General features: G+C 41.9%; 1 protein-coding gene across 1 annotated transcript in view; it reads right to left on the bottom strand.

Moving 5' to 3' along the window:
- The window catches only part of LOC109919089 (microtubule-associated serine/threonine-protein kinase 3-like), a 74,878-nt gene that overhangs the window by 29,866 nt on the left and 28,569 nt on the right, over window positions 1–16,443 (bottom strand). Inside the window, exons 7-11 of the mRNA XM_048613956.1 lie at window positions 13,844–13,968; window positions 11,272–11,480; window positions 3,174–3,377; window positions 2,442–2,668; window positions 1,223–1,345 (exon numbers count right to left, since the gene is read on the bottom strand). Coding sequence (XP_048469913.1) covers window positions 1,223–1,345; window positions 2,442–2,668; window positions 3,174–3,377; window positions 11,272–11,480; window positions 13,844–13,968 — 888 coding nt within the window. The remainder of the gene's footprint in view (window positions 1–1,222; window positions 1,346–2,441; window positions 2,669–3,173; window positions 3,378–11,271; window positions 11,481–13,843; window positions 13,969–16,443) is intronic.

Raw genomic sequence — 16,443 nt, 5'->3', positions numbered from 1 at the left:
GAATAGTTTAGGTTAGATGGGCTTCAGATTGGTTTCACAGGTCGGCGCAACATCGAGGGCCGAAGGGCCTGTACTGCGCTGTAATGTTCTATGTTCTATGTTCTATGTTCTAGTAATTGTTCACTCTACCTGGACCCTAATTTCTGAATTCCTTGTACAAGATCAACTAATTCTCTCTGAATATCAACATTTACAAGTTTCACAACTTTTGAAAAATATTCTACCCTTCTATTCTTGAGACCAAAGTGACTAACTTCACACTGTCCTATATTACTCCATCTGCCACCTCGTTACACATTCACTTTGCCTATTTATATCTCTTTGAAACATCTCTGTGTCCTCCTCACAGCTTACATTTTCATCTGACCAGCATCATCAGTGAATTGAGATATATACTGGGGGAGGCAATGGCCTCGTGGTATTATCTCTGGACTGTTAATCCAAAATCCAAGATAACATTCTGGGTTCAAATTCTGCTACGGCAGATGGTGGAATTTGAACTCAATAAAAAATATTTGGAATTAGGAGTCTAGTGATGACCATGAATCCATCGCCAATTGTCAGAAAAATCCATCTGATTTACTAATGTCCTTTAGGAAAGGAAACTGCCATCTTTATCTGGTCTGGACTAGATGTGACTCCAGACCCACAACAATGTTACTCAACTTCCCTCTGGGCAATTAGGAATGGGTAATAAATGCTGCCTAAAAGCGATGCCCTTATCCTGTAAATGAATTTAAAAAATTACTCTCTCTTTATCCGAGTTATTGATATCAATGGCATATATCTGAGGCTCCAGCACTAATCCTAATGGGGCCCATTAATTCTAGCCTGTGAACCTCAAAATGCCCCATTTATCCCTTCTCTATACTCCCTTAACCAATCTTCTATCCATTATAATTTCTAACCATCAACGTGAAGCCTTATCTTGCCTATCTCCCTTCCAAACAGTATGGTGATTCAGTTACACCATGTGGACTCCAGTGGCTTGAAACATTCAGAGGTATGTAATGGATCTGAAATTTACCTCCAATGCCCTATATTCCACAAAATAATTTTAAAAACTGGAATGAAGACACAGTGGCTATTGGATGTGGAAGGGGCAGACACTGCAAGATTCTGGATTGAGAATGGGATCAACTTTGTCAATGTTAGTTGGCTATGCTTCCTATAGAGTGAACCATAATGAAACCACTGCATTGAGAAAGACAGTAGGACATACCTTCAGGAGGAGTTCCACCACCTCTGTGTGAACAAGTCCCAGGACAGATTCTCCATTGATATGTGTGATCAGGTCACCAGCACTCAATCCTGCCTCATGAGCTGGGCCTCCTTCTTCTACACTCTGTAACAAAGGAAAAACAAGGGCTGGATACCAACAGAAAAGCTGTTAACATTTACTGCTGGCTCCTACACTCTATGTTCAACGTCTTGCTCAATCATCACAAAACTAAAGGCTCAGGACTTGAGTATTTTCTCCAGTTGAGTGCTGCAAGATTCCTTATCTGCTCCTTCATTCTGTGTAGTGCCGTCTGATTTCACTCAATACATTCAAAACTCTAATCCCCACATTGATTCTGTGCCAGAATCAAAGACTGAATTACATGTACTGCTCTGCCATTGACCACTTTCTCTGTTAACTTTACAAAAAAACTCAATAAGTTTAGTCAAATAAGATTTTTTCTTTTGAAACTCATTCCGACAATTCATGATTTTGTTTCTAATTTCTGAATATTTTTCTATGCTTCCCTTCCATAGAGATTGCATTATTCTTCCTACCACTGATGCTAAACGTTCTGCTTTATAATTCCCTGGATATATCCTGAACTCTTCATTAAATATAGAAATTATATTAGTTATCTGCCAGTCATCAGACATTGCGCCATTCTCTAACAACTTCCAGGAGGACTATAATAAACATTATTTGCTGAATGGGCAAATTAAGTTAAACACAGATAAATACAAGGTGGTGTTCTTTGGTAGGGAGAATAAGGTGGTTTTTTATCACTTGGAAGATGCAAATCTGAGTGGAATAGATGAACAAAAGGATCTCAGATCTTGATCAATGTCTGATGTAATCCTATTGACTGTGGGCCTGGCCATTGCTGTCTAGAGACTTCTCAGAGGCAATGGAGTGCTGAAAAAGGATAGTTACTCTGGAGCCTGCTACATTTCACAAAGTGTTGGTGGTACACCACAAGATGTAGCAAAATACCACAGAGGTAGAAATAGAATCTTAATATACTACATAAATGGTGCTATATTATGCTATGCTATGCTATGGCCAATGGCAAAATAGCACAGCGGTGGAAGAGGATACCAAGCCGTAATACTGCCCCCTGACATCTTGCTGCCTTTCCCGCCTCTCGGCCTATCATCAAGGGCTGGCAAACTTCCAGCCAATATCTCCTGGCCCGGACCTGAATTAACTCAGGTCTTACCCAAACCATATGGTGCACAGTATATACGTCGCTGTCCCCCACATAAACTCGAATTGCTCGCAACGTGAATCCAAATTTTTTTCCAGAACTGTGAATAATTATTGGAGTTCGCAGACTTGTGATGTTCGATGAGTGATCACGACTTGGTGAGGAGTCTCGAGATGAGGTGTTCGATGAAAATGATCTTGGAGACACAGGACCAACCAGTGGAACAGAAGCAAACCCATCTGAAAAAAAGACAGTATCCATTTGTCACGATGAGTCCAGTGATTAAACAATTGTTTGAAAGAAAACTCTGCTTCAGTTAACTACTTGAACCATGACTTTCTCTGCCACATAATGCAAGAGGACTGCGCAACTAGAGAATATCAGGCTCGAGGGCATGTGGGAGTAAGTTTATTGAAAAAGTGAAAGTAAAGATGAAAGTTATAAGTTTAAAGCAGTGGATACTGGGAGCCAAAAGGAGATGATGAAATTCAGAGTTGCAAGCAGCCACCTTCAGAGTCTCTGCTCCTAATGGTCCCTCTGCAACCTGTATTCCTGTAAGTAAACGAGTGGCAGCAGCTGGGGTTTCTACTCAGTTTCTTTTCTCAGTCATTTGGAGGCAAATCAATAAAACATGCGACAGTTACTCTAATTAAGTGACAATTACTCTACTTAAGTGAGAATTACTGTAATTAAGCAACAATTACTCTGAGAATCTGTCCCATATCCAGTTACTGTCCCACTTACCAGGTGAGATAGTAAGTGAGAGGGCGCTGACTGATGCAGACTTGGGCACTGTACTTGCAGTGGCCAACCAACTCTCCTCTGTCATTTCAAGCTGACCCTTGATTTTGTGAGGTGTTATAGGACACAGTCCTTTCGGAGTGGAGCTTCTGTGCCCCATGCTGTTGCTACGTATGCGTATGCGATTAATACTGTTGGTAAGAACATCTGGAAAACACAAAGTCCAACGACAAGTCAAACTGAGACTTTCAGGCTCCCAGTAAAATGATTTCCAACAGACCAAGAGCAGCTAAAATGATCTATTAAAATAAAATCGTATCGCTGTGTGACAACTGATCCACCCCAGTTCCATATGATTCTGCAATTTGGGTCTTATCAATGTGAGAACTGATCAAACAATCAAGTTTTCAAACATCGCTTAACTTAAGGTGAACTGAATTAACAGAAGATTCCGAATGGGAGATGTTGTGATCATACTATCTTGTTCACAAACCTAAGCTATTCAGCTACCTAGCCAGCAATCACATAGCTGTTAGCAGGCATAAGGTGGTTGTCCTTGATAACAGGGCACTAGTTCACAGACTAATCAGCTACTTGCTGCCAGCTGAATCTTCATTTGTACATTGCTGTTGGCTCCAGCGTGTCTGCAAACAATATACTACTGTTAGAACCAGCAACTATGTAAACAGTACTTATAACGAATGTCAGGTTACTTGCTTCCAAAGACTGCAGTAAACCTTCAACAATCTTTGGTTGTTAAAACAGATCTTTTCCCATTTCAGTCCACAATCAAAAACACAAAACAAAACAAAGAGGCAAGTCTTTACAAAACAAGATTATGTATTTCATGTTGCCATATGGTAGAGGGCAGAGGAACTCACTATTGAGAATGGGTTACAGGCTTTCTTGTAAATCCATGGGTATCACAGACAAAGTTTGTTTAGGGTGATCTCCAGCCATCTGGGAAACAGATAGGAGATAGAGACATCCAATCCTGCACCTGAAGCAGGGAAAAAACAACTCCATTTGCAACTTGCAAAACCTGGATTGAAGACACTCAGCTTGTGAGGACTTAAAGAAGGTTGGAAGTTTTGTCTAGCTTGGGCTGGAAGGAAGGAACCAGCAGCATAATGTTCAGAGTGAAAGTTAGATTGGGAATTAGAAGTCAGCCAGTTGGGAAAGTAAAAAGCTAAGCCTTTGTGAGTTGAGAATTATTGTATATTGGCTTCCTGAGGATGAAATTCTAATTAAGGGGCAGAGTGACATATAACCATCTGACAGATCTTTGGTCAAGTATAAGGAAACTACAAAAAAGAAAATTCTGAGGAAGGGTCACTCGACCCAAAACGTTATCTCTGATTTCTCTTCACAGGTGCTGCCAGACCTGCTGAGCTTTTCCAGCAGTTTCTGTTTATTTTTCTATAAAAAGGAATTAGTGTTTGATCAATGCTCTTTTTATGTCATTTGTTACAGTGAATGTATTAGTGAATCTTGGCTTTTCCTTTTCTTAAGCAATTATTTAAAAATTTGAATTACTTTTTGAAAAAGTTATCAGTCTTCCATAGCATCCCTACAGTATGGAAACAGGCCATTGAGCCCCACAAGTACATACTGACCCTCCGAAGAGCATCCCACCCAGACTTACCCCCTACTCTGTAACCCTGCATTTCCCATGGCTAATGCACCTAACCTACACATCTCTAGACAGAATGGGCAACTTAGCATGGCCAATCCACCTAACCTACATATCCCTGGACTGTGGGAGCAAGCCAGAACACCCAATAGACACCCGCACAGACATAGGGAGAATGTGCAAACTCCACACAAACAGTCACCCAAGGGTGGAATTGAACCTGGCTCCCTGGCACTGTGAGGCAGCAATGCTAACCACTGAGCCACCATGCCGTCCTCCTGGGGGCTATAATGTAGTAGAAGGTGCTCTTATAGCTACAGTATTTATATGGTGAGTCCAGTTCGGTTCATGGTCAATAGTAATCCTAGGATATTGATAGTGGAGGATTCAGTGATGGTAACATCTTTAAATGTCAAGGGGAAATGGTTAGGTTCCCTTTTGTGAGAGATGGTCAATGTTTGACATTTGTGTGGTACAAATGTCACTTCATGCAACACAACATGACTGGCTGAGCTGCAACCTAACCCCACATGTTTACATTTTTCCAATATTCTTTAATGACTTTGGTTAATAGAACCATAGAAAATAGGAGCAGGAGTGGGCCATTCAGTACTCTAACCATGCTCCACTATTCATTATGACCATAGCTAATCATATAACTCAATAGCCTGTTTCTGCTTGCACTCACATACATAAAGGTCCTCTTGCTGGCAGTGGTAATGTCCTTTCCCCTGAACTTGGAGGCCCAGGTTCAAGTCCCACCTGATCCAGAGGTGTGTAATAACATCTCTGAACAGGCTGATTAGAACACTAGGTTAATTAAAAGAAAAATTAATCCTAACCACCTCAACTTTTCCTCATATGTCAGTTGCGCCATCCCAGAAATCAGTCTGGTAAACTTTCATCCCACTCCCTCTATAGCCAGAATATCCTTCCTCAGATAAGGAAACGAAAACTGCACACAATACTCCAGGTGCCATCTCATCAAGGCCCTGTATAATTGCAGCAAGACACCTCTACTCCTCTAATTGAATCCTCTCACTACAAAGGCCAACACACCACTTGCCTCCTTTACCACTTGATGCACCTGCATGCTTACCTTCAGTGACTGTTGTACAAGGACACCCAGGCCTTTTTGGACATTCCCCTCATAATTTATAGCCTAGCACTGACCCCTGAGGTACCCACTAATCACTGTCTACAATTCAGACAACCCATTTATTCCCACACTTTGTCTCCTGCCTGGTAACCAGTTTTCTATCTCAAACCCATGCACCTCAACTTTACATGCACATCTCGTGTGTGGCATTTATCAAAAGAGTTCTGGAAGTCCAACTAAACCACATCCACCAGAACTCCTTCATCAAACCTATGAGCTACATCCTTGAAGATTCCAGTAGATTTATCAAGCATGATAAATCCATGCTGATTCTGTCCAATCCTGTCACAGTTTCCCAAGTGCTCTGCTATTAAAGCTTTTATAATGGATTCTAGCATCTTCCGCACTACCGACATCAGGTTGACTGGTCTATAATTTCTGGGTTTCGCTTGCCTTCCTTCTTATGGAAAAATGAAAAAATAGGGTTATTGTGGTGGGTGATTTTAACTTCTCCTACATTGACTGGGACTCCCTTGGTGCCAGTGGGTTGATGGGGATAATTTGTTAAGCCCATCCAGGAGAGTTTCTTGAAGCAATCTGAAAACAGTCCAAATAGGGAAGGGGCCATACTAGACTTGGTATTGGGGAATGAGCCCAGATGGTAATGGAAGTTTCAGTGAGGGAAAATTTTGGGAACAGTGATCATAATTCAAGAAGTTTTAAGTTACATATGGATAAGAATGATAATAGTCCTCAAGTGAAAATACGGAATTGGGGAAGGCTAACTACTACAATATTAGGCAGGAACTGAGGAATGCAGATTGGGGACAGCTGTTTGAGGGCAAATCCACATCTGGAAAGTGGGAACCTTTTAAAGGCCAGTTGATTTGAGCTCAGGACCAGCATGTTGCTGTGAAAATTAAGGATAAAGATGGCAAGATTCTGAAACTTTGGATGACAAGAGAAATTGTGAGTTTAGTCAAGAAGAAAAAGGAGGCATATGTAAGGTTTAGGAAATCGAAGGCAGTCAGAATCCTTGAAGAATATAAGAAAAGCAGGAAATAAATTAAACAAGGAGTTTTGAGGGCTAAAAGGGGCCATGAAATGTCTTTGGCAAACAGGATTAAGGAAAAAACTTTTATACGTTTTATACATGTGTAAGGAGCAAGAGAGTAGCTCGGGAAAGGATATGTCGACTCAATGACAATGGAGGGAATTTATGCATGGAACCAGACGAAATGAAATACATGACATCAGTATTCACGAGGGAAAAGGACATGAGAGATGGTGAGTTTCAGAAGGGGTATATTGATATTCTACGATATGTCGATGGTACAAAGGAGGAGGTGTTAGGCGTTTTGAAAAGCATTAAGATAGACAAGTCCTAAGACCTAATGGAATCTATCACAGAGTAGAAGGAGGTAAGGGAGGAAATTTATGGGGCCTTATATAAAATCTATATAAAAATTATTTTCTGAAACCTGAAATTAGTGGGACTCAAAGATAGGGACTCTACCACAGCACCACAGGAAGGAAATCTTTGTATCCCCTTTAGTCATAGGTGAGGTCCAAGAGGACTGGAGAATAGTCAGAGAGAGAATAGACAGAGAGACCTAAGAGTTCAGGTACATAATTCTTTGAAGTTTGTGTCACATGTAGACAGGATGGTTAAGAAAGCATTTAGCATGCTGGCTTTCATTGCTCAGACCTTTGAGTATAGGAGTTAGGACATCATGTTGAGGTTATACAGGACTTTGGTGAGGCCTCTTCTGGAGTACTGTGTCTAGTTCTGGTCACCCTACTATAGAAAGGATATTATTAAACTAGAGAGGGTTCAGAAAAGATTTACCAGGATGTTGCTGGGAATGGAGGGTTTGAGTTATAAGGAGAGGCTGGATAGGCTGGGACTTTTTTCACTGGAGCACAGGAGGTTGAGGGGTGACCTTGTAGAGATTTATAAAATCATGAGCGTTATAGATAAGGTGAAAGGCAGGTGTCTTTTCCCTAGAGTGGGGGTTTCAAGACTAGATAGCTTATTTTTAAGGTGAGAGGAGAAAGATTTTAAAAAGACATAAGGGCAATTATTTACACCAGGTGTAAATATTTACGCAGGGTGTTCATGTGTGGAATGAGCTTCCAGAGGAAGTGGTAGGTGCAGGTACAGTTACAACTTTTAAAAGACATTTGGATAAGTACACAAATAAAAAATGTTTGAAGGGATTTGGGCCAAGAGCAGGCAGGTGGGACTAGTTTAGTTTGGGATTATGGTCATCATGGGCTGGTTGGGCTGAAGTGTCTGTTTCTGTGCTGCATGACTCTATGACTCTATTATTTGTCACATTATTTTTAACAATGTCCCTGCTTGGACCTTGATTTCTCTGCCTTTCACTTTACTTAGTCCCCTTTCTGTCTTGTGTTCTAGAACATAAAACATAGAACAGTACAGCACAGTGCAGGCCCTTCGGTCCATGATGTTCTGCCATCCTATTATCCCACTAAGATCAAACTACCCTGCATACCCTACATTTTACTATCCTCCATGTGCCTATCCAAAAGTCGCTTAAAAGTCTCTAAAGTATCTGACTCCACTACCACTGCTGGCATTCCACACGCCCACCACTCTCTGTGTGAAGAACCTACCTCTGACATCTCCCCTATACCTTCCTCCAATCAGCTTAAAATTATGCCCCCTCGTAATAGTCATTTCCGCCCTGGGAAAAAGTCTCTGACTATCCACTCTATCTATGTCTCTCATCATCTTGTACACCTGTATCAAGTCACCTCTTATCCTTCTTCGCTCCAATGAAAAAAGCCCTAGCTCCCTCAAACTTTCCTCATAAGACCTGCCCTCCAGTCCAGGCAGCATCCTGGTAAATCTCCTCTGCACCCTCTCTAAAGTTTCCACATCTTTCCTGCAATGAGGTGACCAGAACTGAACACAATATTCCAAATGTGGTCTAACCAGAGTTTTACAGAGCTGCAGAATAACCTCGTGGCTCTTGAACTCAATTCCCCTGCCAATGAAAGCCAACACATCATACGCCTTCTTTACAACCCTGTCAACTTGGGTCGCAACTTTGAGGGATCTATGGACATGGACCCCAAGATCCCGCTGTTCCTCCACACTGCCAAGAATCCTGCCATTAACCCTGTATTCTGCATTCAAATTCGACCTTCCAAAATGAATCACTTCACACTTTTAGTCTCTTCCTGGATTTCCCTTACTCTGACTCCATGCATAGATACCCATGCCCCTGCCACTTTAGGTTGAACCCTTCCTAAATACTCTAGCAAATACTCCCCTCGGACACCTGCCTACGTATAACGCATCCAGTTTGTACTGGTCCCAGCTCCCCCAGAAATGGTCCCAGAGCCCTAGGAATCTGAAACCCTCTCCTTGCACACTCTCTCCAGCCATGAGCTCCTCTGACATATCCTGCTGTTTCTACTTTGACTAGGAGATGGCACTGGTAATAATCTTGAGATCACTATCTTTGAAGTCGTACTTTTCAGCTAGCATCCTAACACCCTATATTTGGCTTTTAGGACCTCATCATTTTTTATTACCTATGCCATTGGTACCAATGTCTACCACAACCACTGACCTTTCCCTTCAAATTATCCTCTAGCTGCACCAAGATGTCCTTCACTCTATCACCAGAGAGGCAACATACCATCCCGATGCAGCTACAGAAATGCCTGGTTATTCCCTTACAATTAATCCCCTATCAATTTTGTATTCCCATATTTTTCACTTCTCCCCATGCAGCAGAGCCAACTATGGTTCAACAAATTTGACTGTTCCTGCTTTTCCTTGAGAGGCCATTCCCTTCAACAGTATCCAAAGCAGTTTTGCAGGGTAATAGCCATAGAAGACTCCAGCACCGCCTGCTTAGTCTTCTTTTCCTGCCTGTTAGTAACTCATACCTTTCTGCCCATGCAGCCTTAGCCTGCAGTGTGACCACCTGTTTATATGCACTCTCCACAACACGCTCTCTCTTACGGATGCTCTACTGTGTCTCCAGCCACTGCTGCTTCTCCGAATCCCTGCGTTTCCAGGAGACACAGCTGGAGACACTTCCTGCGCACTGGAAATACCCTAGGCACTAAAAATGTTTCTAGTTTCTCACAAAGATCAAACCACAGTTTTGAGCTCTCTTTCCATGACATACTCCTTTCAAATTAAACCTTTTGGGAGATGCTGAATATAAAATAATATCAATTACTGTAGGGCCCTTATTCCCTCATCCTTGTTACAATAGAATTTAATCCTACAAACTATAAGCTACAAGAAAAACAGCAAAAAGAACCTCTTCCCCTCTACACTGAATTCCCATTGCACTCCAAATTCCCAGAAACACACACACAGTGTCTTGCCCAGGATGTGCTCTTTCCCGAGAGCTCATGCAAATCTGTCTGATCTCTAATGTTAATATATCAATTTCACATTTAAAATTAACAATTGATTCAGAATCAATTACTAATTGAGAAAAAGGTAGTGTGAGACTCATTGGTGCAAATTTTATTGAATGACAAGGGATGATATTTAGATTCTGTCTTATTGGAGATGGTTATTGCTTAGCATTTGTGTGGATGAATGTTACCCAAAAATTTTCAGTCTAAGTCAGAAAAGCTCTGAAGAAAGGTCCCAACCCGAAACGTCAACTTTCCTGCTCCTGTGATGCTCTCTGGCCTGCTGTGTTCCTCCAGCTCCACACTGCGTCATCTCTAACTCTAGCACCTGCAGTTCTTACTATTTCATTGTCCAGATCTTGTTGCATTTAGGCATGGTTCTGCTTCAGTATCTGAGGAGCCACGTATTATGCTGAACATTGTTCAATCATCAGCAAACATCCCCAGTTCTGATGTTATGATAGAGGGAAGGTCATTGATGAAGCAGCTGAAGATGTTAGGGCCTAGGACAGTCCACTGAAGAATTCCTGCAGAGATATCTTGGAGCTGATACGATTAGAGGTTTTTGTTATTTGTCACTAACTAATCATTATTTATTTATGTGTGCTTGCTGTGTACTAATTGGCTACATTTTAAAATCATTTTTGATAAGTCTACATAGAGGGTGTCAAAGGTGCTGTACAAATAGAGATCATTATTTCTCTCATACACAGGGCTGCTGATCCACCCAACAAAGCCCATCCACAAACATAGTGCAATCCCCTCCCTAACACAATCTCTCCCTTGACTCAGTGAATAACCTTACCCAAACCCTGAGAAACCTTTCCCTCCACCCAAGTACAGTTCCACTCAGCCCCTGTTCAGTGAATCATTCTTTCCCTCCTCTCCCCACCCGTCTCCACTGGATCCCTCCCCTCACCCCGAACCCACCCCATCCAACCTCAGAAGATTCTCACCTGAGAATGTTCGAGCTCTGGTTCTGCTTGACTCTGTTTGCAATCCTTGCCTCTCTGGCTGCAATGCTTGTTGGGTCAGTGCTGAGATCTCACTCTCATCCTCGTTGGAGAATGCAAACCAGGGTATGGTGTCCGAGCTGGAAACACAGTGAGTGGCACTGACACCTTTGTCAAAGTGGGAGCATGCTGAGGAGGCTCGGGGTCTCAGGCTATTCAATAAAAAATGTGATGGTTACGTTTCATGCAGCTATAAACAAGCAGCTCTTACAAAAGCCTCCGACATTCGAATCATGAAATTATCATGGAACTGCAGGGTCAGTCAGACCACCTTCTCTGTGCTGTCTCTGTGCATGTTAAAATGTTCCCTGACTCCTGAAATGCTTGTCTCTAATTTTTATACAATTCTATGCAGCTAACTTCTTTATTAACCCTATCAGTTATATTGAAAAATTTGCTTAAATCTCCCCTGGAGCTTCTCACTTCTAGGGATGTTAAATCTCATTCATTTAATCTTTCTCCTCAATGCCTTGGTATCATTCAGACCTTGACCTAGGCCAATTATAAGGTGAAGACGGGCTCTCCACGCCCCAGTGTAAATTTTAATTTGAGACAACGGCCCTCTAATTAATACAAGTCTGTTTCTAGGAGGAACAGCTACCTCACAGAGTGACTAGCCAAACAGAGTATGTGCAACCCCAGAGGTGGATTGCAGGAGGTTCCAGGATAAACAGGAACCATAAATGTCCCCAATCCAAGGCAAGTCCTGGATGTCACCAGGGTCAAGCGGAAGGCTTGCTGGTCTGGACGCGGTGAACTTGGCAAAGATAAACCCTGGGAAAGTCCTCAACTCAAACTGAAAACCCAGGAATGAGGCGTCCCCTCGTTCACTGAGCAATAGCCACAAAGTTAAACCCACTGGGCTCCCCATTGGACCTCTCCCACTCCCAGTTGTATCACAGCAGTAGGAGAGGGCTCTTATGGTAGTGTCCCTACCTCTGAGCCTGGAGGTACAGGTTCAAACCCACCTGATCCAGAGGTGTGTCATGACATCTCTAAACAACCTACCTCTGCGTCTACATTCTATGATCGAAATGAAGTCACTGTTGAAGCACTCTGCTGCCCCCTATTGTCTTGTTGTGTTTTAGAATTCTCTGACATGGCTTGTCCTTGTGTCTTTTGGCAGTGGAACACTCCAAAATTCCGTAGTACATTTTTATGCAGCAGAGCTTCTGTACTTCCCTGATGACAGTGCAAAGGAGCTCAATCCTTTCTTCAAGTGCGAGTGCATATGGAGCACTGCTTCTCCATGCTGTTTGTATAACTGAGTTCTGTTGCTACTCCTAGAATCCTCTCTAGTACTGGAGCACCCTTCAATGGCCCAGGTCAGTATACAATGGACTCTCTAAAGACCCTTACTGTCTGTACAATGACAATCTCTGTCATCACCGAGGTTCTGTGTCTAATGGAGATCTCGATCTTCTCTATGCCTGTACGATGCCAATGGTTGCCACCTCCTCCACACCATGTGTGTAATGGAGCTTCCTGCCACGAAGATTCAACTAATAGTGGGCAAAATCACCCTGAAACCTGCCCTGACAAGCAATAGCATTTTCCTAATCTGTCACAGTAATGACACTCACTACCTGCTGTCGCGTTTGTGGATAGTGGACTCTCTCTGCCTCCACCTAAATTAATAAGTTCGCGCTGGATGTGTACCATTTACATTTAGAGCCTTTGAACCTGAATCAGAGGCAGTTTTCCTCCCCTGCTAGCTCTCAGCAGCTGACTGTTGGATGAAACTTCGAGGTGTTTGAGTGGGCAGCGTGATCCCACTCCCTGCTGATTGGAGTTGGGGCAATGGTTATAAGATCTTATCATCTAAACCACAGCCATAGAGTCACATAGATAGTGACCAAAACCAAACACAATACTCCAAGTCCTGTACAACTGCAATATAATTTCCCAACTTCTGTACTCAGTGCCCTGACTGATGAAGGCCAGTGTGCCAAAAGCTTTCTTCACTGCCCTGTCTACCTGTGACTCCAGTTTCAGAGAACTGTGCACCTGAACTCCAAGGTCCCTCTGTTCCACTATACTCCTTAAGGCACTACCATTCACCATGAAACTCCTACCTCGATTTGACTTCCCAAAATGCAACACCTCATAATTATCTATATCAAACTCCATTTGCCATTTCTGAGCCCACTTCCCCAGCTGATCATGATCAAGCTGCAATTTCTGATAACCTTCCTCACTGTCCACGATACCTCTATTTTAGTGTCATCTGCAAACTTATTAATCATGCCTTTTACATTCTCATCCAAATTATTGATATAGATAACAAACAGCAATGGGCCCAGCACCAACCCCTGGGGCACACCGCTAGTGACAGGCCTCCAACCCAACAAGCATCCTTCCATTATTACTCCCTGCTTCCTACCATTCAGCCAACTGTGTATCCAATTTGCCAGCTCTCCCTGGATTCCATGCAAATCTCGGTTTGGATATTTGACCAGAAAACAGTACAACACTGAACCAAACAATTCAGGAGAGTCAGCAGCTTCTTTCTTACCCAGGGCTTGTGTTCAGTGAGTGCTTTGGACTGTGTTGCTCTCCTCGTTCCTCACTCTGGCTGCATTCCGCTGATGAAGGGCTCAGGCTGGAAGGAGATGCCAGATGCTCAGAACTACTATAAACCTGGAACATGATGGAGAAATAAAAATACAACTTATGAAAATTAAACCACTGGAATTAGAATTATACTAAATCTTAAGATTTGTGCTGCCACTGAATTTTATGGAATACGAAATATGGTAACAATTAAAGCCTTGTAAGCAATGGAATAATCCATACTTTCTCCACTGGCTGGGTGAGGTTTTGGCCAATAATGGGAGGAAAACTTGTGTTGGCAAATAATATTATTGCCCACCAGAACCCCCAAAGGAACATCTCATATCATTAAAGACTTTATCAGAGACAGTAAGAACTGCTGATGCTGGAGTCTGAGATAACACAGTGTGGAGCTGGAGGAACACAGCAGGCCAGGCAGCATCAGAGGAGCAGGAAAGCTGGCGTTTCGGGTTGGGACCTTTCTTCAGAAGTGGGCCCCGACCCGAAAAGTCAGCTTTCCTGCTCCTCTGATGTTGCCTGGCCTGCTGTGTTCCTCCAGCTCCACACAATGTTATCTCTGGCTCCAGCATCTGTAGTTCTTATATCTCTAGAAATAAATAGTTGATGTTGCTGAAAACTGGCACTGAAGCTCCCATCGGTTTCAACGTGGGCTGCTTGTCCCCATAACAAACAAATCATATGGGCCTGACTGCAGGCAGAGTTCAGTATTATTTCACCATCCCTAAACTAGGATACTCTGTTTTACCCGAAGTTGGAAGAAACAGTTTAAATAATCATTGTCTTATAAAGTATCACAGTGGTAATAGCATAAACAGGTTAATTATTTGCTTACTAACTTATACATGTAATTGATTTTCTTGCCATGAGTATCTTTATGCAGGAAAATTTACGACATGCGATTTTTGAAGAAGAGGGAGATGGGTTTCTAGAATTTGAAGGAATTTGCTGCAATTTCACGTAACACAGCTGTTACAGGAAAATCTTTCCAGGCATTTATTAAGGAAACGTGCTGAAAATCTTAGGAAGAGATAAAGCTATTACCTTATCCACCAGTCTGTTAAAAGGTAATAAAATGTAAATAAGATTCAGAAGTGCATTCAGGGACACATCTCAGTGTACTGAGTAAAAAAAAATCATCATTATGAATTTAAATTCCTGTGCTACCAAATTATTGTTTTGCATTTAGCTCTACTGCTACAGAATACAAATATAATTAATGAATACAGAAACTGTATATAAAGGTGAATTTGTACAAAGATTAAAAACGAATATGAAAAGTTAAGCAAATAATGTGAAAGGAAATTGTGTAGATTTTTATAAGCATATTAAAAATGAAAATAATTAAAGAGTAGTGGTACTTAGAGATGAGGTATGCATTCTGTTGTTGATGATACAAGTATGGCAGGAATATGTTAAATACTTTGTCAAATTACAAGAAGCTCAAAAGTATTATTGGGAGTCTTTGGTATAGAAGCTTAGGTGAAAAGGAAGACTGGGAATCGGGCAAAAGGAAACTGTACAATGGAGAGAAATCGAGAATTATTTCCTATTTTTCCTGTCCTTGGTTTCCCCTCTTTGGGTACTCTCAGGTGGCTTTCTGGATATTGGAACTTTACTCAACAGCAGGTATGGGAAACTACAAATAAATATTCTCAACTTTATGGACCTCAACATTTATAAGCAATTTGTAAAAGTCATATGATCTGATGTCGTTTGATTTTACTTCACGTGAACTGGTATCATATGTAGGGGATTTAAGGTGAGAGGGGAATACCTTAAAAGGGACTTTTTACCTTTTAAAAGGTACTAAGGGGCAACTTTTTCACACAGAGGGTGGTGCGTGTATGGAATGAACTGCCAAAGGAAGTGGTGGAGACTGGTACAATTACAATGCTTAAAAGGCATCTGGATGGGTAAATGAATAGGAAGCGTTTAGAGGAATATGGGCCAAATGCTGGCAAATCGGACTAGATTAATTGGGGTAGTTGGTCAGCATAGACAAGTTGGACAGAAGGGTCTGTTTCTGTGCTGTGTATCTCAACCACTTCATGTAGTCAGCATGTCACATGAGCAAATTTCCAGGAAATTTTCCAACAGTGTCAAACCTAACTCCATCAGCATACTAAGTACTTCCTTCTAACTTCTAAAGTGAGACTTGCTTTTTAGAATACATTTTATGACCCTGGCTTTCACAAAGTGCCTCACAGCTAATAAACTTTAGAACTGTAGTCACCGTTGTGGCATAGGGAAAATGATAAACAATTTGTTCCCACAAGCAGTAATGTGTTGTGACTGAATAATTTTTTTTACTGATATTATACATGACATATGGTGCTGCTCTTTTTTGAAAGAGTGCCACAGGATATGCTACGAAAGCCACATTGATTTAACATCTCATCAAGACAAAGAGCACCCCTGACAGTGCAATACTCCATCAGTATGGCAGTGGAATAGCAGCCTAAATTCTGTGCTTGGGTCTTTGGACTGGCAACAGCTCCAACACATGCAAGAGGGTTCCAGACCGGGGTCTGTCGAACATTA

This window comes from Rhincodon typus, chromosome 29 (assembly GCF_021869965.1).
Source record: "Rhincodon typus isolate 14 chromosome 29, sRhiTyp1.1, whole genome shotgun sequence".
Classification (NCBI taxonomy): domain Eukaryota; kingdom Metazoa; phylum Chordata; class Chondrichthyes; order Orectolobiformes; family Rhincodontidae; genus Rhincodon; species Rhincodon typus.
Note: the sequence above shows the minus strand (reverse complement) of the source record. Positions and strands in the feature narration are given on the sequence as shown.